Source organism: Phalacrocorax carbo, chromosome 1, assembly GCF_963921805.1.
Source record: "Phalacrocorax carbo chromosome 1, bPhaCar2.1, whole genome shotgun sequence".
Lineage (NCBI taxonomy): Eukaryota > Metazoa > Chordata > Aves > Suliformes > Phalacrocoracidae > Phalacrocorax > Phalacrocorax carbo.
The window spans coordinates 106,387,567-106,415,310 of NC_087513.1; the positions used below are offsets into that span (position 1 = coordinate 106,387,567).

General features: G+C 38.6%; 1 protein-coding gene across 5 annotated transcripts in view; it reads left to right on the forward strand.

Moving 5' to 3' along the window:
- The window catches only part of ROBO1 (roundabout guidance receptor 1), a 742,850-nt gene that overhangs the window by 686,700 nt on the left and 28,406 nt on the right, over positions 1-27,744 (forward strand). For 4 of the 5 annotated variants that reach the window (XM_064469750.1, XM_064469719.1, XM_064469736.1 and 1 more), the window contains 7 exons: positions 1,692-1,813; positions 4,271-4,502; positions 5,775-5,896; positions 9,400-9,571; positions 17,096-17,293; positions 20,698-20,724; positions 23,420-23,462. In XM_064469750.1, the coding sequence (XP_064325820.1) occupies positions 1,692-1,813; positions 4,271-4,502; positions 5,775-5,896; positions 9,400-9,571; positions 17,096-17,293; positions 20,698-20,724; positions 23,420-23,462 (916 nt within the window). The remainder of the gene's footprint in view (positions 1-1,691; positions 1,814-4,270; positions 4,503-5,774; positions 5,897-9,399; positions 9,572-17,095; positions 17,294-20,697; positions 20,725-23,419; positions 23,463-27,744) is intronic. The other variant, XM_064469728.1, reaches the window with a different exon arrangement.

Below are 27,744 nucleotides of genomic sequence, written 5' to 3' on the forward strand. Positions count from 1 at the left end.
GGCAACTCTCCAAACAGAAGCTTCTATCTTTATTGCTTTCAAACTTTGGGGGAAGGGAAATACTCTGATAAATGGACTGTTTGGCAGAACATACAACATGTGGATACAGCAGTGACTCAGTGGCGGGTTTTTTGGTTTTGTTGTTTTGCTGTTATCAGCGTTCCTTGCTAAAAAATCCAGATTCGTCACCCACAGACTGCATGCTAACCTCAGTTTGCTTTTTAACATTGAAGAAATCTCATCTTCTTGTAAATATGTTGAAGAAACTGTATGATAAAAGTTCAAAGTGACATAGGCTTTGTATTCCCAAATGGGAACTATATTTCTGGAAAGAAACTTGTCCTCATGCCTTGTCCTAATGCAGTCTTACATTATTTTATTATTATTTAGACAGGACAAAAAGCTGGTAAACCGAGAATATCATCACTGTGCAAAAAGCATGCTTTACAACTGTTGCACTTGCATTTAATAAGTATCTTCTCTCTCAGCATCAGCTGCACTATCCAAACTTCAGCTTTCAAGATAGTCTACACACCTATAGTGACTTATTACTGTAGTCCTGTAGTTGTACATAAATATAGATGCAATATCTGTGTACTCTCTCTTCAGTACTTCTTGTAAACAGGCAGGTATGGAAATTTCCAAGGTCTTCAGAACACAGAACCCTTGAAGATTTCCTGAATTTGCTTTGTCACTAGCAGAGGTCAGGCAGGGAAGTAATAGGCTGGAGCAAAGTTTTTGTAATGCATTATTCTGTATCTGGAACTAGATTAATTTAAAAAATAATAATAAAAAAAGAAATCACTGGAAGTACTTCTTATGAATTTCCCAGTCTGTGATTTTTAGCCATAGTCAGCATGGTACTTGTTTAAAATGAAGTGATAAAAGAGAGATATATGAAATCAATACTCTGCTGTCCACAGTACATGTATATTTTAGACACCCTATTAGTGATTGCCCTGTAAATTTTACACATGTCTGACAGTCATTCCATTTCAGTTAAATATGCTTTTTAAGGGCTCTGCATGCAGAAAATATGTGTTTCCATTGTACCATTGTGTATTTTGAGAGGAATTTGTCCTCTCATGCATGTGAACGATTCTTCTAGCTATAAGATAGACCGTATGTCAGAAGAGCCAGACAGCACCCAGCTGTGCTCTGCCTCCTGTTAACAGAACTCACTTACCATCAGAGGAGCTGCAGCCACGTGACTCATACTTCTTTTCCTCTGTTGTTACATTTATTTTGTAATTAAAAACAGTAAGTTTGCTCATGAATTTATCTGAAGATACGGCTTCTGCTTTTGCCATTCTTTATAGGTTTACTGGTCTCTTGGAATTTGCAATGGGTAATAGAACATTTTCTCCCCCCAGCGGGAAAGAATAAAGAGATGCTGCTGAAGTAATTTACCAAAGACATCCCTGAGTGTGGTTTTTTCTTCTTACACAGCATTTTCCTTCTGTTCCTCTTTGTTGAAGAAAGTGCAGTGCATTGATTTGGTACTACATAAGCATTGGTGATTTGCTCGGGAAAATACTTTGTCTATTTTTTTCTCACAGAATTGGGAAGTACCTAGGGTAATCTTTATTGGTGACAGCATCACATACTTTATGGTATATTTGTTTGTATTTACCTATACTTATTTTAACAATCGTATATACTTGTGAGAATGGATTCTTAAATTATTACAGATGTTCCACCAACAAGTCAAGGTGTGGATCACAAGCAGGTCCAGAGAGAACTAGGCGATGTGGTACTACATCTGCACAACCCTACTATCCTTTCTTCCTCCTCGATTGAAGTTCATTGGACAGTAAGTACAGATCTGCATCATGGAGGTGGTTGTGTATACTGCTGAATTGTACTTTTGGCTGCAGTGGAGTCATGCTTAAAGAAGCCATGTAGTTTGTATGCTTGCAAATGTTTTCCTCTGGAATGAGTGCTACTTGGGGTTTGCTTTCCTGCTTCATTAAGCTTTGTCCCATTTTCACCATTTTATGTCTCCATAGAGAGTGCTGTTTACAATATGGTGAGAGTTTCAGAGTCGTCCTCTGGAAGCTAAAGGACTGATCAAAGCCTTCTTAAGTCATATCATTTGACGCTTTTGCGCTGCTTTCAGTAGGAAGTGTATCAGTCCCCTAATGAGATAACTTGGGCACTTCCCTGTCTGTCAGTCACCAGCGGGGAGAAGTACTGCATAATTCTGTTTGAAAGTGTTACCTTCATCCTACATACATACTGAGAAACACACCCAAACCCATATAGCCTCATCTGAACCTATCCTTTGCCGTGGTGCTATACGTACCAGCAGTACAGGATGAAGAGACAAAAAGGGCAAATGGTTTTCAGATGTTGCATTGATGTTGCTCTGGCAGGAGAAAGTAGGAAGCTGGCTGCATGGAGGATATAGCAAAGGAAATGAGAGAGTGAGGAAACAATACTGTAGGAGTCCTGAAGCAAGGGGAATAGGAACATAGTGTAAAAGATTCAAGCAGGCTTACAAGGCTGAGGCCTCAGTGAGAGAAAGGATTAGAAATGGCTTACTGTGGGAGAGAGTAGAAGCAAATAAGAGGTAGAAATAAAGAGAAAGAACAACATGGGAAACTGCAAGTACCAGCAATGAGATACGAAAATGTAATTCAGAGAAGAGCAGTTATAAAGTAGAATGCAGAATGAAGAAAAAATGGGGGATAAATATACCAGGTGCAGGAATAAATCCAAAGGGACTGAGCTTTGAGGTCTTTTTAGGACTTCCATCTGAACATGTCAATATATTGGCAGAGACAGTGCAGGAAAGCATAGGCTGTAGCCCCTGCCATGCCATGGCAGAACATTTTGAACAGGAACAAAAGGTGTTTTGACTTCGTATAAGAGCCCTAGCCCAATAGAGTCCTGGTCCATGATCAGGGCTCCTCAGTGCTGCAAGAGTACAAATAATATCTGCAGTGTTGCATGGTAATTACGCTGTCACCTGCAGTATGGCCACCTGCAGCAGGCAAACTCCTGTTTTAACTAATAATATTAAAACATCTTTGAGGTTTCTAGCACGATTTTGTTTGACCTTTAGTTACAGAACAACCTTCTCCAGACAGGCAGTTTTTGTCAGTCTCTCGGGTGGCCTTCTCTGCAATTTCAAAAATAAGCATTACCTCAGTTTCAGCTAAGACACACATTCTTTGTGTGATTATTAAAAATGAAATGTGTTGCTTTTTGGAGTAAAATAGCAAGAAAACAGTTTTATTATATCATTATATGAGATTTCTGAAAAGAGGGAAAATCTGATGCACTTTTAACAATTTTGTTGTTGTTGTTACTGGATTTTCTAATTCATCAGAAATTGAAACTGGTAGTTAAAAGACAGTGAATGCTCCATGAAAGATGACTGCTGTAAGATAGCTTCCTATTTCAGATGTAGCCAAATACATTGAGTCCGACCCTCATTTACATTAAGATCTCTTTCTCCGTACATGTGACATAAAATGACCTCGGTCTAAAAAGCACTGAGGACCACTGAGCATCATTTTGATCTGCTTTTCCAAGTCGCAGCTGTGTTACCACACTGAGTTTTACAAGCCTCTTCAGAGCCCTCTCAAAACAGCCCTTTCCCTCCAGCAGAGGAGCCTCCCGATGAGTGGGTGGACGTGGAGGAAGTGCTTGGACAAATCTGCCCTCAGACAGAGCCCAGCCTCATCACAGCAATGGAGATAGTGCCAGCTGGCTGCCCTTTCAGTTCACTTTCTCCAGAAGGAAGCAGGCAGGAAGCAGTGCTCATTTCATGGAATTTGGGAGGCTTCCACACCTCAGGAGAGTTGGCGGGCTCTCTCTTTGATCTCTGTATTCATCACCCTGAGTTGTGGAGCTGTAGATCCCCTGGCCTCCCCCTCCCCCTCCCTTTCCCCATGTGCCCCCTGCCCTGCTGGGCAGATTCAGGGGGGCAGAAGTCTGGCCTGTACAGGGCTCCGTCACTCTGCAGATGCAAAGGCTCTTCATTTCATGGAGCTGGGCCATATTATACAACTCCATTATCCCTGTTTAATGCCTTCATAAATCCACAGAAACCAGCACAGTTCTACCAGCATCGAACAGATTAATGCACTTGTGAATCAGGCCTGTAATTTGCTGTAATGCAAGGAGCCTTTATCTGCTTTGGCAGTGTTGTTTATTTTGAACAAAATGAACGGGTAGTCCAAGGACTGTGCATAGTGTCACGGACATCATTCCTGCTTCATATTTGTTAAATGATGTGTTGTGTGTTCTGCTGTCTCGCCAGGTGGACCAGCAATCCCAGTATATTCAGGGATATAAAATTCTGTACCGGCCTACACCAGCATCCTATGGAGAGTCAGAGTGGTTAATCTTTGAAGTGAGGACTCCAACCAAAAACAGCGTTATCATTCCCGAGCTGAAGAAAGGTGTAAACTACGAAATCAAGGCCCGCCCTTTTTTTAATGAGTTTCAGGGGGCAGATAGCGAAGTGAAATTTGCAAAGACCCTGGAAGAAGGCAAGTAGGAGCCAGACTGTCTTCATCTTTCCTTTTTGAAGTAGTAGTCTGGCCTGCTTTCCTCTGATATGTTCATTATTTGATTTTGTTTGAAGTGCGTGCTGTTCGAGAACAGCAGTCTGCAGCAGAGGAGGCTGTGTTGGACTGATCATTATGTGAATTGTTTGGTGACACAGAAGTAAATATTCAGAACCCTGCGCAAGAGACAGAGAGAGAGAGAGAGAGAGAGAGAGAGATATGTGCAAAAATCCCCTCCAACACACAATGGGAAGTGCGCTTTTTATCTTCACTGCAGTGTGCACTCCTCCCTGCTGAGTTCATGGTCTGGTCACAAGTGACTTCTGTCAGATTCAAGCACTTGCTAATCACTATCTTGAGTAGATAGCAGACACCACAGAAATCATCAAAGCGCTGTAGCTGAGGGAATGGAAACCACATTTTTAGTAGGCTTTTATATGTGGATCAATCAGTAAGACAAAATGAAAAGATGAATGAGGGCAACAGATATAGTGGACTAAATTATATATTTCCATCTCATACATGTGCTAAAAAGAGAAGGTTCATGAAGCTCTTCCTTTTGTTGCTGCTTAGGCATGATGAGTATGCAAGATGGCCAGTGCCTCTGAATAGGGATTTTGGTGCCTCTGTTGAGAGGTGCAGCCTTTCCCCTTCTCTCTTCCCTCCCCAGAATAAATGCTCTGGAAATCTGGTTTATTGCTTTGAGTGGTTGAAAAGGTGTGCTTAACTGCATTCATCCCAAGCATGAGCTAAGCATCCAGTTTTCAGGAACACTGTTTAAAATGCAAACCATAAATTATTATAAATGCCTTAATATTAACACATTCTGTCCTCATCTTAATAAGCTTTTTATTACTCATTATTGTTTACACACTAGAGGAACTGAGATTTAGCATTCTATTGGGGTCAATTTATAGACTTTATTTTTCAAAACTGTTGATCCTGGGTGAGATGATTTGAGGAATTCAGTGCTCAGGACTGTGACATTCAGGTAATGATTGTGGAGAGACTGGTGGTGAGTGTGACTTTCCCTGTCCTGCACAGCGAGACTGCAGCAGAACTGAGGAGCCAGGTTGCAGGGTCACATCACTTTCCTTCGGTATCTTTTTATCTTGTGGGCAGGAACTGCCCTCAATGAAGGGTGGGGCATAAAAGAATGCATTTGTGTAGCCCAGAAACCATCTTCCTCTTAAAAAAAGCTCACTTCTATGTGTGACAAACTTAACCGTTCAATCCTTCTTTCCAAACAAACAGCTCCTAGTGCTCCACCTCAGAGTGTTTCAGTAACTAAGAACGATGGGAACGGGACGGCTATTGTGGTCACCTGGCAGCCGCCCCCCGAGGACAACCAAAACGGGATGGTTCAAGAATATAAGGTACTGCTGTCATGCCTTGATCCCCTGGCAGAGGGGATATTGGCCGGGTAGTGGCAGATGAGGTTGTTCGTGGGTGCTTGGCTCCATCTACTGGTTAGTCAGAGTAAATGAGATAGAAAATCCTTTCTTTGACCCAAACTCCATATTTAGTAATTCTGTGTAGATGGTAGAAGGCAATTAAACAGCCTCCATAAATCAAAGCAAAGGGTCAACACTCTTAATTAAAACAGCTACCTTCTTGCCTTCATCATAACTTGAGAAATGCGCATACAACTAGAGAGGGAAGCATACCTGTTTGAGAACCATTTTGTGACTCAGAGACATTGGCTGAGGTAGTAAATATGCTTAATGACTTGAAAAGCTCAGGGATAATAATTAACAGTGTTAACATCTGAGTAAATTATGTGTAACTGGGTAGTTAAAACAAATGGAAAACTTTCAAGTAAAGCATGTGCTTTTCTAATAAAAGTATTTAGTGTGTAGAAATTTTTTTACACAAACACAATTCTCATTACGCTATTTAATTTTTAACAAAATGTAAGTACATTATAAAATAATATTTCATGTTCGATTAGAAACATACACTATATTTATTTTCAATTCAAATTCTTTTTCAGTGAGTTATATAGCAAAGTAAATTAAGCTTATTTTTCCTAAGCAAGCTACAGACATTTAAAATGTCTAGCTGTGGATATCAAGTAAGCTTTATAGCCACGGAGAGGCAGGATGTTTGGTTTCAGTGTCCCACAAATGCACATTATTGAGAAAATTTTTCAGACTATGATGTCTTGACTATTCTTCAGGTTAAAACACTGTGCTACAGATATATTTCTAGCCATCAAAACTCATTTTGCTATTTTTTTGTTTCTCAGTAGAAATGGGAAAGGGAAGAGATCACTAAGCATCACGGTCAATTTAGAATTATCAAATGCCTTTCAGAACCAGGTCAGCTGGTAAAAAAAATCAGTTTATGGCTTAGTTTCAGGTCTATGATATAATTAGAAAAAATACTTGCAAACTTGTTTTATTTAAAGACAGACCTTGAGCTGAAGAGATGGAATTATTTCCATCAAGAAACTGCATCAGAAGAATGTTAAGGTTGCAAGGACAAAACAATAGAAGTCAGGAAATTCACATTTGCCAGTAGATATAGCACCTAACATACCTCCTGGCATTCAGAGGTAATAGGTTATCAGGTGTAGGAGCAAGCATCTTGTAGTGCTTGTGTGGCAGTAGATGGCACACTGGCACGTTTCACATCTACATTTATTGTGTGGATGCCTTTATTTTCCTTTGTGCTTTCACCATGGACAGAAAGCAGACATGATGAATGTATATGTAATTGCTGTTTAAGTTGCTATAAGTAATTAATATACTCATCTAAAAACTAAATAAATGCAGAACCAGTGATTTAAGATTAAGAACTAATAACAAAACAGCCCACATAGAAGTCTTGTAAAATTTTATCTTTTTTCTTTCCTCTTTGTTTTTTCTATCTCCTGTTTTCTCCCAGAAAAAAAGGTATGCATATATAGGGGGAATCCTTTGTTTTCTCAGCAACTCAGATCTAAGGCAAGAGTGTGCCTACTTTAATTAAAGGTTAAAATAAATAGGAAGGAGGATACCGTCTTAATTGAAGAACTCTCAGTAGCGCACAGAAAAAGCCAGAAATTCGAATCACAACAAAAGTCATTCCTTCCTTCCCTAGCATGAAGTTAGAAATTCTCTTGTTATAGTAATTCTTTCTTCAGTTATGTGTCTGTTACATTGTGAATTCCTCCTTCCTTCATAACATTCTAAAAGTTCGTTTTCACTTGCCTGTTTAGGTATACAATCAAATATAGTATGGCAAGTACTGAACAACCTGATATTTAACTTAACATTCTTGTTTTGTGAATTTCTCCATGTATCTGAGCGCCTAAGAATAAAACATTTTTATGAATTAGTGCATACATATAAGTACATAATAAATTGGTTTTATTGTTTGCGCCTACACCATTGTACAAGGTGGCAGTAACAATTTTTGTGAAAATGACATAAGTCAAAACGTAGATTTAAATCTTTTGTTTCTCACTTCATTGTGTTCTTATTTACATAAATTTTCATGGACCATCCTGTAGGATTTAAGAGCAGTATTACTAATATTACTAGTAATTATACTACTACTACAGAGTGAAACAGTGTATACTTAGAATATAAAAAGGAGATTCTCTTCTCTTGGTGTGCTCTGACCTGCTCTACAGCAGCACTTATGTATATGCTGCACTGGGATTCTATTTCAAAGGAGCTTAAAATACATTTCAGTGTCCCTCTGAAACTATCTCACAGTGTCCCACTAACCTTGTTTCAATCCTTGGCATCCAGAGAAGGAAAAAGGGTCTTAAAATGTCCTGAAAGTGAAATAAAATTTCCAGCGTCCGGGCAGAAAGGGCTTTACAGAAAGGGCCATAGCAATTGTTCTGTATGTGAAACTTGAGCTCACTCACCTGACAATCTCCACAGTGGCAGAATTGCGCGAGGGATTAAAAGCAGCTATCTGGGTTCTAAATCTTGTAGGGACTCCATATGTCAAAAGCAAAATCTTCCCTCCTGTGTACAATCAGCACAGGTTCAGAAATGCTGCTGTTCTCAGGAAAGTTCGCTTCTTTACAGATTCTTTACTGAATTTAACTTTACAAATACTCATTGTAGAGCAATACATTTGTGGAAAGGGCATGAAAAGGAAATCAACACGGCTTCATCAATGTTTTAGCAGATCTAGATTAGTTGGAAGTTCAACCATACTCTTAAAAGCAATTGCCACATCAATGGTGCAGGCCTAAAGAGATAAAAATATTTCATCATATTGTTTCTCCCAATCATTTAATATCACTGATGTAATTTATAAAGGGGTGAATTGAAGTCATTAGGCCTGTGTCCTGATCTCAGCCAAAAAATTAGATCTGATATCATGCTGTTGACTCTCAACAGAAGATGGCGTGCTACTCAATCCTTGCCTCTTGCTGCCATTTTAAAAAAACAAAAACAAAGTTGGGATTCCAGCATGCCATCTGTTCTTTTGTGACATCATGTAATGAAAAACTTGCCCTTGCACTTGAGTGAAGAAAGCCTTGCTTGACAAATGGTTCCTGAACAAGAGAATTATAAAGTCATTTAATTGAATGCTCTTACTTTGTTGTTTATGTGCACTGTTCTTGGCTACGGGGCTTCCCTTATTTGTTCCATATTACTAATGCTGTAATGACTGATGTCATTGGTTGAACTGTAAATTAATTACGATAAATCCATCAAATAATTGTAGTAGTTGGAGCTGCTCTTTGGAACAAGAAGTTTCTTTTCAGTATTGATACAGTGCATAGGGCAGCAATCCATGACTGCAGGTGTTAGTGACAAATTCTAAATTTCTTTATCCAGCAGAAAGGAATGTGTCATCCTTCCTTCTACGTATCCTTTGGTGTCGAATTTTGAATATTTATACATACCATATGCTTACTTCCCTGCAGGTTTGGTGTCTTGGCAATGAAAGTCGATACCATATAAACAAGACAGTAGACGGTTCCACCTTTTCTGTAGTCATCCCCTCCCTAGTTCCTGGTATTCGATACAGCGTGGAAGTGGCAGCAAGTACTGGGGCAGGACCTGGAGTGAAAAGCGATCCCCAGTTTATCCAATTAGGTAAGCCTGCTGGTAATCCTATCTATTGGTTTCAATGATTTTTGTTTATTTGCTTTTGTCTTTTATGGCACCAGAAATACTTTCAAGACAAGTGAAATAGATAGTGTTACTTGATCTCTGGAATAGCAGGATTTGGCATTTCTGGTTTTAAACTGGCCTTAGAACTGCATTTTAAAGATGGAATTATAACAACGTGGCTTTTTTTAATCTCTAAATTCAGCAGTGCTTTTTGGTTATTGATTTTTTCAAAGTGAATTTTCACACTTAAGACTGGTGTAATAAAACATATAGGGAAGTATGAATCATTAAGTATCAGCTCACTTTAGTTTTAGGGATGTAATTTGTCTTGATCTGATTTTATCTTTCTTTATTGAAGCAAAAAACCAAGAGGATGCTAAGATTAGGCACAATAAATATCAACTATGTGTGAATGCTAGTAAATAACCTGAGTACAGGACAAAGAGGTACACAGATGACTTACAATAATCTTGACCTTCTGACTTCGTTTACACCAAATATCTCTCCGTCATAAATGCAGACCGGGGAATTGCTCCTGGATGTGTCTGGGAGAAATGCATCTTTGCTGTTGGTTAGCTGAAGATTATTTAAAGTAGCTTTAGGTATAGTCATATGCTGCTTTACCAGTATGCCTGTATGAAAATACCTTATCATCACAGTATGTAATTGTGAAAGCAAACTCAGCATGTTGCTTTGGACTTTATGTCCTTTCTACCTCTGTGTCATCAGTGGAGCTTCCTTGTTATTTCACTTTTTATATTCAAAAATCTGTAATTGCTGCCTGTGAAAACAAGACTGAACGACTCATATGTTCTCTGGAAAATAACATGTACATTTTTTTGGCTATTAAAATGAAGGTCATCTTTAACTTATTTAACTTATAGAGGCATATGATTTCCAATTATGTTAATAGAGATTTTACAACAAAATTACACACGGTTTATATGATATTCCATTAATATATGCAAAATCCCGTAGTTATTTGTGTGATTGTTCTTTCCTACAGCCAGCTTTCCAGTCAAAGTCAAGTTTGTTCTACATGGCTTAGATTTTGAAAGTTTTAAATTAGTGAGGCTTTTGAGTGTAAAATAATGGGGTGACCTCAATGTTGAAAGCCAAAGACTTCATAACCACTTTTTTTTTCCTTCTCTCTGATGATAAGGAAAAGCTAATTGAAGGTGAAATTTATGATGGAACTTAATCACGCTGGGGTTTTAGTAAGTGGAAAAAGCAAAAAATAAGGCTCTGTCAGGGTAAGATCTTTGCCTCCTTCTGGGTTCCTGGTCTTTACTGACACTATGTTAGAAAGCATGAAGCAATCACATACCTCAGAGGGTGTTCAAATGTGCAAGTCTGATAGAATCCATATATTTCCTTGTGGCTGGGGTTTGCTTTCATAGTCTGTACTCCTTGCTTCTAATTAAGTGCCAGGGCCAAATCTACATATCCATATCCGGTAGTAAATATCCCATCATTTGGCTGTTACATGGCAAAGACCTGGAGAGAGGAGTCTTGTCGAGATCCGTGCCACTGGAAACAGCACAAAGAAATACCTAGACAGTGCTGCAGTCCTTTAGGCAACTGCAGGCGGCTGTTGAAAATGAGCACTTAAATTAAAAAGGAATACCCTTTAGTAGCAGCCATCAACCTAAAATCATCAAGGCAGGAGAATGGCTGCAGTTTACCTAACTGTACCCCGTGATACAAGTTCTCCTACAGCCCCCACAAGGAATCGCATTCTTAGTTCTTGGATGTGCTCCCAGTATGGGGGTGGAGCAGACACTGGAGTTTTCTGGTAGCTCTTCTGAAGAACGAATATTAATTTGTTGATGTCATCAACTGGCACTTTTCACCAGCAATAAATTACATGGTTACAGAGAGAAGGAAGGGAGGCCAGGGAGGGGGAGGAAAGAGGCCTAAGGATGCTGCTTTTAGAAGCTTTGAAAGAGTCCTTGACACCCTGTACCTATGTGCTCTAGGAACTGCGTGTTTGCCACTGACAACTTCAAGTTTCTACGTTTCTGTCACTGACCCCAGCTGTTCCTTCAGGAAATCTTTTCCTGATATCTGAATTATTAATCATAGAATCATTAAGGTTGGAAAAGACCTCTGGGTTCATCAAATCCAACTGTCATCCCAACACCCCCAGGCCTCCTAAACCATGTCCTGAAGTGCCACATCTACACATTTTTTTTAACACCTCCAGGGATGGTGACTCCATGACCTCTCTGGGCAGCCTCTTCCAATGCCTGACCGCTCTTTCAGTATTCAAATTTTTCCTAATATCCGATATAAACCTCACCTGAGGTTACAATCCTTACGTTTTGGTTTGGTTTTTTTTTTTGTTTTTTTTTTTTAACTAATTAAGAATTCTGTGTGTGGAAACAGGATATACTGTGCGATTTAGATATTCATTTACCTTTTTTTTTTTAAGAACTTTTCATTAAAATCAAAGGTCTATCTCCTCATAGTGTGTTTTTCTTACAAAACTGTGAGACTAGGTTGTGTCTGGCTCTGGACCATCCAAGGAAGAGGGTTTTTTTCCCCCAGGGTAGCCTACTGTCTTGCGCAGCAACCTTGTATTTGAGTCCCCATGCTGTGCAGGGTGCTCCTGGGTTTGTGACAGTGAGAAATGCCTGGGCAGAATTTCAGCCGGGTGTGTGACAGCAGGAAGCTTCACCTTTCAGAGGCTGCCTTCCAGAACAAGAGGGAGGACAGGAGACATTGGGTTCTCTGAGAGCTGAGGCGTGCAATTGCAGTCCCATGCATCAGCTGAGCTGTGATAACTGACCTTGTGCACGCACTTAACCTGTTACAAAGACAGGTACAAATTGTAAGCTCAAAGCTCTTTCATTTTCCATGTCCCAGGTGACATGAAGCAGCTCACTGAGCTGCAGTACCCCAGACTTCCCGTGCCACCACGGACAAGCCAATGATATACTTGCTTATTATTAAAAAATCACCTTTCAGTATTTAAAATCATGAGACTTTAAACTGAAAAATCATATGTTGTCTTAAAACACTCCCCTTGGGGCTTCTGAATTTTCCTCTTGGCTTTTGAATAACCTTTGAAAACTTCTTGTGGAATTCCAAGGTCTGGAAAACCATTTGTTTGCTTGCTTGTTTGTTTTAAAAGAAAAGCTGATGTTTTACATAAAGAGTGCAAAAGCTTTGGTGTTAAGGAAGAAAAGTTTGTATTTCATGAAGGTTAGCCACAGCTCATTATATTGTACTTATAATACTGTGCTGTGGAGAAAAAAATCTTAGAATCTTGATAGAACATTTGTCTTGTCATGATGTTGGTTACAGAAATGCTCTGTACAGAAAGGCAAGAATTATCACAACAAATGATTTTTTGCTGATCTCTAGCCTAACTTTGGTACAGTGATGGGATACCACCTACAATAGCTTGGCAGTATTACCTATGCTTGTTGGCAAAAAAGTAGTGAAATTGGAATATATTGCAACATACTTTGTTCAGGGTACCAGCTCTGAGAAGTCCCACAACTGCAGTTAATATTACTCTTAAACACATAACTTGTATGAATATATGGTATGTAGTTAGTTATTAGGAGATGTCTGCACAATTATTAAGAATGTTCAGTGCATTATTCAACCAGCGGATGTCTCAAGTGCACCAAACACAAGTAAGTGCTAATTGCTTCACTTAGGAGATGTGATTTGTGAACTAGCTAGCATGCCTTCAGGGATATTTTTCTGTCAGCCCTTTAAGAACTTCTAGTGTGATAGTTGTAAGGTTGTTTTGTTGTTTGCAGGCCACAAGGCAAAAATATCGACTCAAAGAAAGTAATCTCTTTTTTTTCCCTCACAGCAAACCTTTCCAAACCAGTTCGGTGCTGTCTTTTCAAACTGTATGTTAAAAGATTGAAGTGCAAAACTGATATTTTTCCAATTTTGGAAACGTGTGTAACTAGAGAGAAGGCAAAACAGCATATTCATAACCTGGTAATATTTTACCAAGTAATTCTCATATTGCATCATGCACATACATTTGATGAAACACTCAAACGTTAAGTTGCAGATTCCAGGTGTTTTGGAAGTTTTGAATTGCCAGAATTAGCAATGCCAACAAAACTTCGATTTTCCTACTTACTGTTTGTACATTTTTTTTATACTAAATGAGGCAGACTTATGGAAAAGTATCGTTCCATAGGTTATACACGTACAGGGCAAAGTTAAGGTTGTCCTGTCTTTTTTGAATCTTTGGCATTCCAACCTTAATTGTGTATTAATCTTTTATTTAACATTTAACAACTTAAATGCTAGTTTTTACATCGTGGTGGTGGTTGTTGTTGTTGTTATTAATATGTAACATTGGAGGATTAGAGGTCCCGGTTCGTCTCGATGTAAATTCTAATTCATTTTCATTGAAGTTTGAAACTTGGAGCTTCAAGACAGTCAAATCGGGTCGCTTGTGAGCAATAGCCATAGCAACATTATCTGTGATTAAAAAGAAGGCTCTTATCTTGGGGCAGACGAAGGGATGAGTCACTGTGATAATATGCTGGTTTCAGGGAGTTGTGGGATCAGCCTGCGCCAACAACTCTAAGGCATTTTCAAGTACATTAAATGCTGCGGCTGCTGCTCTGGCAGTAAGATGCTCTTTGCTGTAGAATGTTTATGTTCGCTTATTATTTTGGCACGTCTCCCCGAGGAGTGCAAGCAGGAACAGGAATGTTGATTATGAACCGTTTATATCTCAGTCAAAGCTTCCAGAGATTTCCTGGGATGAAGAAAAAGTACTTTTTTTAGTTGAAGAGCTTTTTTCCTGACTGATCGTTCAGGATCCCACAGCCCTATTATGGAGAGGGAAGATGCCCCTCTCAAAGACAGGCTTCCAAGATAATGTTCCTGGAAATTTTTAGTAATGAGGGTTCACTAGAGTTAATTCCCTCTGCTTTATATTTAGCTTGCTTCCTATTTTTTAATTATAAGAGGAGCAGGATGTGGGTCAAATGTGGTCTCTTGAAAGCCCTTCCATCATCTTTTCTATGATGCTGTTTATATGACTGTACATGAACACATATGCATTTTTCTATTCACCGTGTGTGTAAATATATACAAGCTAAATAAAAGTAATGGCTCTAACAGTCCACCCATGTACAACACACCATAAGCCTCATTTCTTAAAAGCAAATATACTAATAGGCTGGTTTTATGCTTGCAATGGCTAGGAAAATAATACCATGAAACAAATCTTCAATAAAAAAAAATAGAACCATGAATGTTTGAAGAGATTCTTCAGTATTTTGTAATCTTCAGACATTCATTGACTGAGCAAGGCAAAATGTTTGTATATACAAAAGTACCGTCTTTCTGTGTGGCTGAATTGTTGACATGTTTAAAAAACAGTGTTATTGCCTTTTGAGTTTGTGATTTTTTTTCCCCTGGATTTGTTGAATAAATTATATACTTAAAGGATTAGAGAAAAATATTTATCAGTCTTCTAAATTTAGTCAGGACCATAGGTTCTTTTTTGTTCTATTCCATTAAGATGTACAAGGTAGTGTAGCTCTTTAAAAATATAGAAATAGTGGGCTTACTCATTTTGAAAAGAGACTGATGATCCAAGTTTTCATATCTTAATATGGCCTCAGCTGCAAAGAGACAAAAGATGAGATGGAGAGTGACAGATTTAATTCATTGGTCACAGTATACTTTATACGTTTAAGCCCATCTGGCTGCTTGTGTGGAACTTCACTTGGCTGTCTCCATAAAATCTGAAGCAACCCATCTTAACCTTGCACAAATAGGCATGAAATCTATAAACCCAGCAGACACAAAGAGTGTATTAGTAAGAAAAGAATGAGTCTGCCTGGTGAACTTTCAGAATAGGCAGTGCACTGAGGATCACAGAAGATAAAAGGACCTGAAATATGAAATAAAATTTCCAATAAGGTAGCTGTCAAAGGCAGTGGTGATTCCTTGGCAAAATTGGTATTTGACCTCGATGTTGCAAAAAGTGAAGCCTGGAATTCTTCCCTGGAAGAAGCTGTTATTAATTTAACTGTTTCCCATTCAAAAAGGTATCCTTTTCCAGAGGAGGTTTGTTATTTGTATGATTTGTTGCGATTCTGTCTTCTGTTTGTGTTGCAGCTTCTTATATTTTATTTAGGCTTGTTTTGGAATAATGAAAGACATGTAATCATTAAAAAAAAAAATCTATTCACTGCTTAGTTCATAGGGAAAAGGTGTAGTTTTTTTAAGTAAATAGGTTTTCATTTCTTGTGTAGTTTATATTAATAGAATTAATAACAGTACCTTTCCCCTTAAAACGTTAATCTCTCATTCTGAATCTGATGTCACTACCCTTAGTAAAAAGCCACTAACTGTTGGAGTTACACAAGAGTAAAAATGGGTATTTCAAAGACTAAGCTGTGGAATGTGTAAAGCAATATCCGCTCTGAGTAAAGGTTTCAAATTCTTGCCCTCACCCTGTGCAGTAATGAAATTTCCAGTAAGTGCTCACTGTAGTAGTAAAAAATCAGGAAGGCAGTGTTTTGTCTTTGAGTTGCTTCATTTCAGTTAGAAAGCATTAGTCACTAACTGAATATTCTTATTGCTGTTCCTAGAAGGTTCTTGCAAAAGTTCAGTACGGGAAGAGCAGGAAAGAGTGACTCTTACAGGTGCTTTCTCTATTAAAAAAAGTCAAAAGCGTGTGGGAAAATACATGTTCTTTATTTTAATGTGGGATATTTAAGGATAAACTGTTTTTGAAAAGGGCTGCTTGTTCAGTAATAATGAGACTGCTTGACTATTTTTACCAATTCATAACTCATTTTTTTGTTATGCCTAAGCTTTTTCATCCACATCAAGATGGCAGGATTGGTTATTTTGTACTTTTACTTCTTTACATCCTTTTAAATATTCAGTCTTTTTTAATTGAGGTAAAAGTGAGAGACTGCAAAGAATATGTTAGGCTGTTTAATACAAGATTTAAGTCAATTGTCAGGAAATGCTAAATTAAAATGTATCCCTCCATACCCAACCTCATGTGAGTGTACTTTTAATTCCTCTGTGATTTTCAGTTATGAGAGTGGGTGTTTGGGTAACTGATTTCTACCCATTTGCAGAGCTCAAAGAACAGACTACGCATGTTTCATACTTGAGCTTTCTTTTACTTGCTGTGTTCTTTGCTGACTTTGTAAGTAATTTCCTGAAGCTGGTGTTGCTTTGCTAAAATAAAAGTAAAAAAACAATAGCAGTCCACAAGTTTGAAATGTATGAGCCTACCTTCCTATTTGTGTGCCTGGTGGCCTGATTTTAGTGGGTTTCTTAAAAAAACAAAAGTCAGTGAAGTTGGATGTACCTGTCTTGTATGGAAAACAAACCATTTCTATGTAGACCTGTAAAAAGAGATTCTAAAGAGCAGTTTTAAGGATTTTACTGTGAAGAACTGGACTACAGTGATGTCAGTTCTTTTCACGCTGCCTTTTACAGTTGCTCATTCAAATTAATTGGCTACTTTGGGTGTCTTTTTTTCAGATTCTCATGGAAACCCTGTGTCTTCAGAAGATCAAGTCAGCTTAGCCCAGCAGATTTCTGATGTAGTAAAGCAGCCTGCCTTTATTGCTGGAATTGGTGCAGCCTGTTGGATTATCCTTATGGTCTTCAGCATCTGGTTATATCGCCACAGGAAGAAGCGAAATGGACTCACTAGTACTTACGCTGGTATCAGAAAAGGTGCCGTATTATATATTTCAGCCTGTTGGCTGCTGAATGCCTGTTTACTGGCTATTTACTTTATCATCGGTCTCTTGTTCTTCTAAGACTCGATGCAGGAATTATCAAATTATTTCAGTACTTTCAGGAAGTATGGGTCAGGAGCCAATGCAGAAAGCAGCAGTACTTACATGTGTTAATCCTGGCTTTAAAGCATAAGCCTTTAGCAAAATACCTAGACTAGCTTTTCATAAAGATACTCCTACAAATGAGAAATGCAAAGATGGATTTAAGGCTGGGAGCTTCCAACATGCCCTTGCTACCTGACACTGTACCATCTGGAAAGGAGGCAAGTGGATGGTAGCTCATTGTTGTCCCTCTGGTTCGGGCCTTTGCTTGCTGCTAAGAATACTAACAGTGGTGTACATTACAGTAACGCTTGTGGTGTGTGTACTTGAATTTCCTTGTGTTCCAGGGGAACGTGGTGAAGTGGCTGTTTGCAAAAACACGATAGTCCGTAATACTTTCCAAGACACCTTCATAAATGCTGTTGGGAGACCCTTCATTGGGCCTGAATTCTGGGGCTATCACATCTTGCATCTGCATTCGGTTAGAATGGCAGCAGTGGGACTAACTTAATGCACTCCTTGTTTTCATGTTATTGGTACCTTTTATATCAGATTGTCGGTGGGCAAGCAGTGGTTTACAGTATACTCTGTGACAAGCAAAACTAGAATCTCTACCTGGAATATCCTCTGGAATAAAAACTTGATTGCTTCTGATTCAGTAATCTTTTGATTAAGCCCCAGAGTTAAAGCTGAATTCAATAAGCTACAGTTTATTACATCTCAAAGCAGTACCTCACAGGCACTCATGGAGTAAGAACCATAAATTCTGGAATGTAGCAGAAAATGGGAGGTCCTGCTTTTGAAGGAGTAGAGGCAGAATGTTTGATATTTAGCAATCAAAAGCTAGACCTAGGCTCAAAAGGTGCACACATCTTAATGTATGAAAGGTGTCATGATATTATGTTCTGTAGTTGCTTCAAGAATGAATGTGTGATGGGCAAGACAGGCAAATAAAACACAAATGTTTTTAAACAGTAGCAGTGTGTTGCTATGAAGAAGAAGCAGTGCTAAAAATAGCAACTGAATGAGTGGAAACGTGGAAATAGTTCGGGAGCGTTGCAGAGTTTAGGTGCCCTCTACGCTGTTAAAGTATCAATGCTCACAGTAGACTTCAGGCACAGTAGTTGTAGTGGAATTGTAACCACAGAAATCAGGGATGAATTTCACCTTTGATTTTGTTCTGCTAGGGTTTCTTAGATAAGACAGACCCCGACATACTGCTGCATTGGCCTGCGCTGTTTTGTTTTACTAATAGCATGCTGCCATACTGCCTTTCTACAGTTCTATCAAACTAACATCACTATGCTTTCAGCAGTACCTATGATTAAGCAAAAGGCATACAATTTGTCCTTAAAAATGGTTACTTTAATGACATCGGCTATTGTTCACAACAGCTGTGTTTTTCAATATCTGTAAAAATATCTTTTGTGTAATTTGGTGGGGATTTCAATGAAAATATACAGAAAAGTAGGGTCTGCATCTCCATTATCAAGTGTTCTTCAAGAAAAAAAGCCATCTTTAGTGAAATATAAATTGCAAAGTAGTTTGCCACTGTGCAGTGCATCAAGTCATCACTGCAAGCCCAAACTTTCTTCAGTCTTGCATTTATTTATTAATTTTTATATTTAGCTTCAGGCCTGACATCTGTTAAAATACTTCACTACTCCCACACATACATATTGTACTAGCGCTTTTAAACACTCAGAAGAGTATTAATAGAAAGTCTGAGAATTAAGTTGTTCTTTCGCGTGGTAGCAATAAAGATTTCATTCGGTTGAACCTCTGTTCATCTGTTCCTCAGTTCCTTAAGAAACTAAACTAGGGTTAGTGCTTAGCTCACAGAAGAGTAATGAGGCAGTAGTTTAAGACCTTTTTTTCATGTCCCTGTGATCGCAAATTAATTTTGAGACACTTGATTCTCTTTTGAATAGCTGTGGTTTAAATGCACCTTCTATTTTAATGAAAGCTTCTTACTATGGTTCTATATTTTTGGATGTAGCTAAATTAAACTTGTCTGTGTGAAAAGGCCTAGCTCAAAGAAAGTACAATGGAATTCCCAAGATAAAGAGCTGTGCTACAAATGAAGCCTGAAATGGGCAAATGCACAGAGGTTTTTCTTTTTTTGTTCAGGGTCGTATCCCTGGAAATAAATTGGCTTGGTAAAAGGGGGGGAAAAAACTACAGTGTATCCTAAATTATGACAAGAAGACACTCTAGACTCCCCCTAAATATCAGAGTTATTGTAAAAATTAGATTAAGCAGTTGTTCTCTTAGCCAGAACCTTTTCTTTCTGTGCCAGGTTTGCTGATCAGATTCTGTCTCAAGGCTACTTTTAGTGAATATTTTATTGTTTCTCTTATATATTGCTTTGCTGTCATTAGATCGAAAAGGGCAATGTTAGCCTTTTTCTGCCCATCAGTGACAGAAAAACTACGCTGTCTTGTCAACAGGAGGGGGAGCATGTGCTAATAGGAAGAGCAGACGCCAGTGCGCTGTATTTGGATTAGAGACCTTATTGATCCAAAGAGGATTTATAGTAGCTGTGAGAGTGAAGATTGTCAAGCAATGTCATTGTTCTGTTGTTAACCTTTCCCTCTTAAAGCCAAGGGTTGAAAGGTAGAAAGGTGTTACATCTAGGGAGTTTTTTTACCTTTTTTTTTTTAGTGATCATTTAAGAAAGAAAGATAATAACTCTGTTTAATGGTCTCATCTATGAAAACAAAAATTAATTGCTTTGGTAGATTTTAGTGTCTTTATTACAGTGAGAGTTGGTGCCGTTCTTGATTCAGAGAGAGTAAAACAGCAGTTCTCTTTGTTCCTTTATATAATTATTATTTCCTTACTGAATACTTAAGTGTGCCTATTAGTTCAGTGTAATGAGCATTTACTTAGTGAACTGCAGATAAGATTCAATAGGACCTTGATAAGGCTTTGTTAAGGAATTTGTCATTCTGCATTCTAAAATTGTCAACAGTGTGGGGGTTTTGTTTGTGCTAGGATTTTCAGAAAAACTTAAAATACCAAACCAAGGCATTGGGAAAGGCTAAACCACAGTCCGGTTCCCTCAGGAGCACAATAGAATATCAAGCTTTTTTTTTCAGACTAGCACCTGCAGAGACAAGCTTCTTTCTGAATTGCAAATTTAATTTTATTTCTGTATCAATGTGACTGAACTACTGGGTTAGTTATATACATTTGTTTTATGTTCAGCTGTCTGCTAGATTTATACTAATGTGGTATGTTTCCCTTTCTCTCTTCAGCTTAATAACCAGTTTGTATTTTGTTTTGATTTTTCAGTCCCGTCTTTTACCTTCACACCAACAGGTATATATTTGCACTTTTCCCCCCTTCTTTGTTACTTTAGCATGTGTTTGTGGTACTGTTTCTCTTTTTCTGACATAACCACCCCAGCTGTTCTGAAAGTTTGTTGTAAAACGATTTCATTGTGACAGGTATCATTATTTTGTTCTCTAAGTAGTGTGTGTTTGCTTTGTAGCTGACACTTTTTTCCGTTTGCGTGTACCATTTTGCAGCATACCGTTGGATGCAAGCATGCCATTTTGTAGCATGATCCCATCAGTTTGTACAACCCGGGCACCTTTCTTGCACAGTGCGATGGAGTAGTGTGGCCTTCTGCATCTAGCAATGCAAAAGGTGCTTCTGATGGAGGAGGAATGACTCAGCAGAGTCCAGATGCTGACTTGAAAGGGATTCAGTGGGATTATAGTTGGTGAAACATTTGTGTCTTTCCTTTCCTCTGAATCTGCATTAATCCAGTGACCTAGGAGTTGTCTGCTTTGGAAGATACAGAAAATCAAAGTGTTAGAGCAGTTAGATTTCTTTGCTTGCTGCCTTAAACTGTATTTGTCCTATGAAATTTTAAATTAATCATCCCATTCTACATAAACAGAGGTGCATTTCACATTCAGGGTGGGTTTAAAATCATCTTCTGTTTCCTTTTGCTTGGAAATGTAGAAAATGTACAAAATGTGACATGTGAAATGAGCCATAGCCCACCCAAGTCCATGAGAGCCTTTCCTTTTGTAGAGCTGGCCTTCAGTTGGTCCCACAGTCCGGCAGCTCAGCGGCTTTTCCTCTACAGTAGACGCAATTCAGCACATTCAGCATCCACCAGTATTCTGTGTGCAGTACTTTTAACTACAGCCTGAGTGATAAGACAGGTTGTTTCTTTCTCCTTTGTTCTAAATCCTTTATTTTCACAAGAGGTCTATGAGACTTGCAGCACATAGATATCCGTGCAGGGTGAAAACCACCTACCCCTTCCTCCGCACACTCACGTTAGCAGGGCGTGTTAGCTCAAAATCAGCAATGTACTAATTTGGCCTCCGGGCAGCAGCTGAGTTACATCCTTCCAAGTTGGACCACAGATGAAGCAATCTCGTGTCTGTCTGCATTCATCCACACAGACCTAATCATAATGAGTTAGATTCTTATCCACGTGCTTTTAATCACATTGAATAGTATCTTGTTTCAAAAGTCATCCTACTATGTTCAGTGGAGTTGCTTACCGTTCAGCATGAGTCGGAGTGGCCCTTAATGTTTCTGAAGTCTTTTGAGATCCACGGTGGAGGCTAATTCAAACTATTATTATTTTGCTGTTACTTTAATTGGCTTAACAGAGGGCTTCTCTTGCAATCACAATTGTAGCACACTACTGACATTCTGCAGAGATTGGTAGGTTAGCTAACATATATTTTCTCAGTTGGATTCTTAACATTAAAAGAAAATATCAGGGCTCCATAAGATATGTCAAAGCTGCAAAATAAATAGCACTGAGGTTTTTAAAGAATTGGAAGAAACACAAAGTATGTAAAACATTTAAAGGGAAAAAATATCCTTTTTCAGTCCAAGATTCCAGTCATTATTTCCATTGACTTTAAATGGAACCAGACCCTCTTCTTTAGCATTACTTATAGTAAAAGACTTACCTGTAGCAATGCATCCTACATTTTAATCCTGTTATTGTAATCACTGCCAGCATTTATCTCTCTCTTGCAGACTCCCAGTTTGGAGTTCTTCTAAAGAGCAGAATTTGGCTGCTTTTTTTCAATACATTCCTAGTTGGAAAATGTAGAATCCACCAGCATTTGCAGGGAGGCAAGCTCCTTAACCCTTTGCCAAACCCTATGCAAACCTGCAGAATTTATAGCACTGTTTCTTCTTGGATGTTTGCATCCTAAAAACTAACTTTTCAACCATGATGCTTCCTGTGAAGCATATGCAATCTATGCCAACAAATAAATGCAGGTGGGCGTCCACTTTGTTAATGTGTAATGCTTCTGAAATGCTAGCAAAACGTTCCTTGTAGTTCAGGAAGTATTCTTTCTGCCAGACATTTTTTACCAAGATTTGTATATTTCGATTTTTAGATAAAACATATCATTGATAAATCCAATTGTAAAATGTTATAAAATGTGAAGCTTCTGTGGACTTTGAGTGTGCCTGTTCCATGAGGATAGTGCAGTAACATTCAGAAAGAGCATGTGTTGTTGCAGTAGGTTCAGCTGTAATGAGCCACTGTTTACATTGGAAGTAAGGTTTGTTATAGAATCATGATACATCTTTAATCTTTCCAAAATAATAAGGCAGAGCAAAGCTTTAACATCTAGCCATTCATGAAATAAATATATGACCTAAATTCTTCCACAGAGTAACTCCACTGAAGTCAGCAGAGTTATGTTAAGGATAAGTTCAACCTGATGTATGGCTTCCTGCTTTCTTAAGCGATACGTACGTGCGCGCGCGCGTGTGTTTCAGAACAGAACTGAAATACAAAATTTTGCTGGAGCTAAGACTAATAGTTATCAAGCGACACAAGTATTATGTATAAACTTTCATTTGAAGGAATAGCTTGCTGGATGAGACTCAGAATTAATGTATAAACAATGCACGTTTATTATCTTAGCTAAAATGAAACAAAGGCAAATTTAGTGCTGCTATTTAAGGAGTCTTTTATGATTTTTAAATTATCTCCTTTTTTTATCTTTAACTATTGCAGTAACGTATCAGAGAGGAGGAGAGGCCGTAAGCAGTGGAGGCAGGTAATTATGTGCTTTATTTTTAAAGCTATAAATTGTGTGCAACTAAATGTAAGGGTGCTAGGGGTACTGTTTTCTTTGTAAGTGATAGCAGAATAATCACTTTCAACGACATGTTTTAATTTATTAAATTAATTTATACATTTTGGCCGTATATTTTTTGTTTAAAAGGAGGATATATGGTTTGAATTTCTAGGTTGATTTCTAAAGAATGAGTTGTAATATTTTCAGCTTTGTTAACCGGTAAAAACTGCATCTCAAAACGTGAGCAGCAGAGGGAGCACTTTAACTTCAAAATAAAGACCTGGCTTACCAGCTGATTAAGGAAGTAAAAATAATTAAGTCGTGGCATTTATGAAGATTAAGAAATATAGCTGGTTCACAAATACTACAAAGAAAAGAAACGTTTATTGGGAAAAAAAATTGCTGAAAACATAAACGGCTTACAGGGTGACTTTTTAAGGAAAAAATCTTGCTACGAATGCAGAACAGTTGAAGCACCACTTGCAGGAGGCAGGGCACTGAAGGAGAGGGAAACGGGTAGGTATTAAAATTGAAGCCCCCCGCATCAAGAGCCTAGCCCATTCCAGATTGAAGATTTAACTAAAACATGTTTACTGGGTTTACGCTTAATGAATGACAGCGGACAAAACAGTATTTTATGTTTCCTGTATAAAGGTGGAGTTTTCTTCAGGAGGCAAAATACTGATTTTAGCAAAAAGGCAGGTCGGAGCAGTGTCGCTTTAGTAGCGCACCTTTTTTTTTTTTTTTTTCCTAGGTCACATTCAAGCATGCCTTTTTATAAGCATCTCAGTTAAAGATTTGGCATGATGCTGAAATAAACTCAGAAATCTCAGAGAGCAGCTGGGCGATAAATTCCTATAGCAATTCCTGTTTCACAACTGGCATCTTGTGATTCCTAATTTGCAAGACCATACAAAAATTTGGTAATGGTGAAGATTAGGCATAGAATTAAACATTCCCAGTCTACTTGAATGCTGTGCAGAGGCGAGGCTACTCTGCTGCTCCTGCTGCTGAACCTGACACGATAAGACCAATTGCTGGTGTCTCTGTCCAGCACTATATGCTGCTGTGTTGTCGAGGCCACAGAACCATGGAGGAAAACCTGTAGAACAGTTACCATATGATTTTTGAATGGACAAATCTGTAAATCACTGGGTCGCTGCCTTCACTCCAGTATGGTGGGAAAATAAGAGAGAACAGAGATGAAGCCTCTCTTTCCCTGACAAGGTTGTTCAAAAAGATACAGTGAACATCCTTTGTGTTCTTTGTGCCACCATGTTTTCTCACTCTTCCTGTAGTGCAAGCTAGACAAAGCACACTCACATAGACTCAGAGGATAGAAATGAACCCAGAAGTATCTACGTCATATACAGTCATTTTGGTGCTGCTGGAGAAACAGCATCACTTTTTACTGCCCTAGTTTTAAGGGTCAGTGCCACAATCTAGCAGTATAATTTTTTCAAGGTGCTAACATCTACGCTTCTGTTGTTCATTTGCATATGTAGCATTTATAGATTGTATGTTGTTCTGTATTTTGTAGACTATGGAACATACTTCTGCAATGTAAAAAAAAAAAAAAAGTTATTTTTACATACGAGACCTTTACTCTGATTTCCAACCTTAAGGTTTTCCCGTCCTTAAATAGTTGCAATGTTTAGGAGAGGTTTAACATTTTTGCCAGGTGCAGTGATGTGAACAGGTTAAAAACATTATTCAGAATTCAGAATGTTACAGTGATAAGTGACATATTCGCACTTCTGCAGTGCTGAATAAATACCCATTTCTGTGACAATCCCTTTTCTGGACAGGATTTGGGTAATGGTTGTTGTGGTGGATTGACTCCAGCCAGCAGTCAGGTGCCCATGCAGCTGCTTGCTCAGTCCACCCCCAACCCCAGACCCAGTACAGTAATTTCAAGGATTCAAGGAATTTGCTGCAAAGATTTGAGATCTTTGGAAATTACGATCTCTGATCATCACCAGGATATGGAACTGTAATGCAAACATCTCTTGCCTGCAGTTCAACTTAAATGTCTCCAGTTAGTAGAGTTTTCCTGTACTTGTATACCTCACACCACATTTCTTCCATGACATCAGGTGTGAATGCAAAGTAAATTTTAGAAGCAAAGGACCTTTAACTCTCTAGCCAAAAATCCAGTACACAGGACTTGAAAGTGCTGAAACATTGTGGAAGGCTTTGTCTCCTCCAAATGCTTTGAGGTGCAGTTTCATTGTAAGAGAAGTGTGGTAGGGAAAAAAGCAGGGTATTTCAAATCAGCTGGCCTGCTCACAGGACTAGAAAGCTGTAAATTTATCTCAATTTACAGAAAATACTTGTTTAGTGCATGTGTATTGCCTGGTTTGTTAGCCGGACAGTAAGTCAAGCCTCATCACCTCCCGTGTTAAATTGTCAGACATATGCAGTACAGAAACATATATGTTTAACCCCAGCCAGCAACTAAGCACCACCCAGCCACTCACTCACTCCCCCCTCAGTGACATCAGAGAGAGAATCAAAAGAGTAAAAGCAGGAAAACTCATGCGTTGAGATAAAGACAGTTTCAAAGAGAAAGCAAAAGACACACACACAAGCAAAGCAAAAGAAGGAATTCATCCAGTCCTTCCCATGGGCAGGCAGGTGTTCAGCCATCTCCAGGAAAGCAGGGCTCCATCACGCGTAACCGTTACCTCAGAAGACAAAACTCCATCACTCCGAACGCCCCCCCATTCTTTCTTCTTCCCCCCACCCCACTTTATATGCTGAGCGTGATGCCATATGGTGTGGGACATCCCTTTGGTCAGTTGGGGTCAGCTGTCCCAGCTGTGCCCCCTCCCAGCTTCTTGTGCACCCCCAGCCTGCTCGCTGGTGGGGTGGGGTGCGAGGCAGAGAAGGCCTTGGGTCTCTGTAAGCGCTGCTCAGCAATAGCTGAAACATCCCTGTGTTATCAACACTGTTTCCAGCACAAATCCAAGACATAGACCCATGCTAACTACTGTGAAGAAAATTAACTCAATCCCAGCCAAAATCAGCATATATATATATATCTTTTAAATGTCACTCTAAAATATGACTTAAGCCTGCAGCACTGACAGACTATATCCCCCACAACTAACTGCATGCTGTTTGTATTCTCAACTTGCAGTTTAAGAGGATTAGCATATTTTATTTTTTTAAAAGCATCACATCTAATATTATGTTGACTAGTTTCTACACTATTTCAAATGGAAAGTTGCCTGTTAAATCCTGTGATGAAAGAGACTATGCTCTTCTCTTCTTTTCTTTTTTTCTTTTGTATGACAGTGGCTCAAAATGTCTATTTTAAAAAGCACCTTCGTTACCAAAGGCGATTTTAAGTAGGTGGGGGGGTGGGACTTATGTGGGACCTTATAACATGCCATTGTATTGTTAGAGTGAAAACTGAATAGGCACCAAAGATGCTACAAAACATTAATCAGAGCATCTTTCACACTCACTAGAAAAATTCAGCAACTTGGAAACTAAGGAATGCTATTTCTTTCTGCTGATGGCAGGAATACACTTAATTCCAAATGCAGCCAGTATGCAGCATTGATATCTGGGTATTTTTAGAGGTGTTGAGTATTCACAGTTACTTTAAACTTGCTTAGGAGCTGCTGCTGTTCCACCCACATAAAGATTAAGCAAGTGGCTTACTCATTACAAAGATGTATCGCACACTCAGTATGTGTAGTGAGATCCAAATACTCCCAAGTCACAGAAGTTTCTGTAATCTGCTGTTCCCTTTGATCCACAACAATAGTACTATCTGATGTTGAGGAGAACTTGGCTTCATAAATCACCAAGGACTGGGAATTATTCACATCCAAACTCATCTCTTATTTCCACATATCCATCTCACTTCCATGTGTGAATTTTTTGTTTGTTTGACTTGCCAACTTCCTCCTTTTACCTTGCTTTCTTTAAGAAAGGAAGAAGGGCAGAAAAATAAAAATACAACCTTCCCAGAAAAACAAACAAACGAAAACAAAAGAAAACCATAATGACAGTTAAAGGTTGCACACAAACATCTATGTATAGTTCAGCAAACTGAACTGATACTGTCCTTAGATGTTCACTTCAGACTGTTTTACCAAGGAACAGGTTATGTAGGAGACTAGAAACCATGAAATAATTGAATCAAGCTGTATTTTCCAATGCTCAAGCCTTTAAATATATGCTATTGTTTTATTTTTGAGAGAAATATAATTGCAATGTGAAAATGCTTTTGTTTTATTTTTGAAAT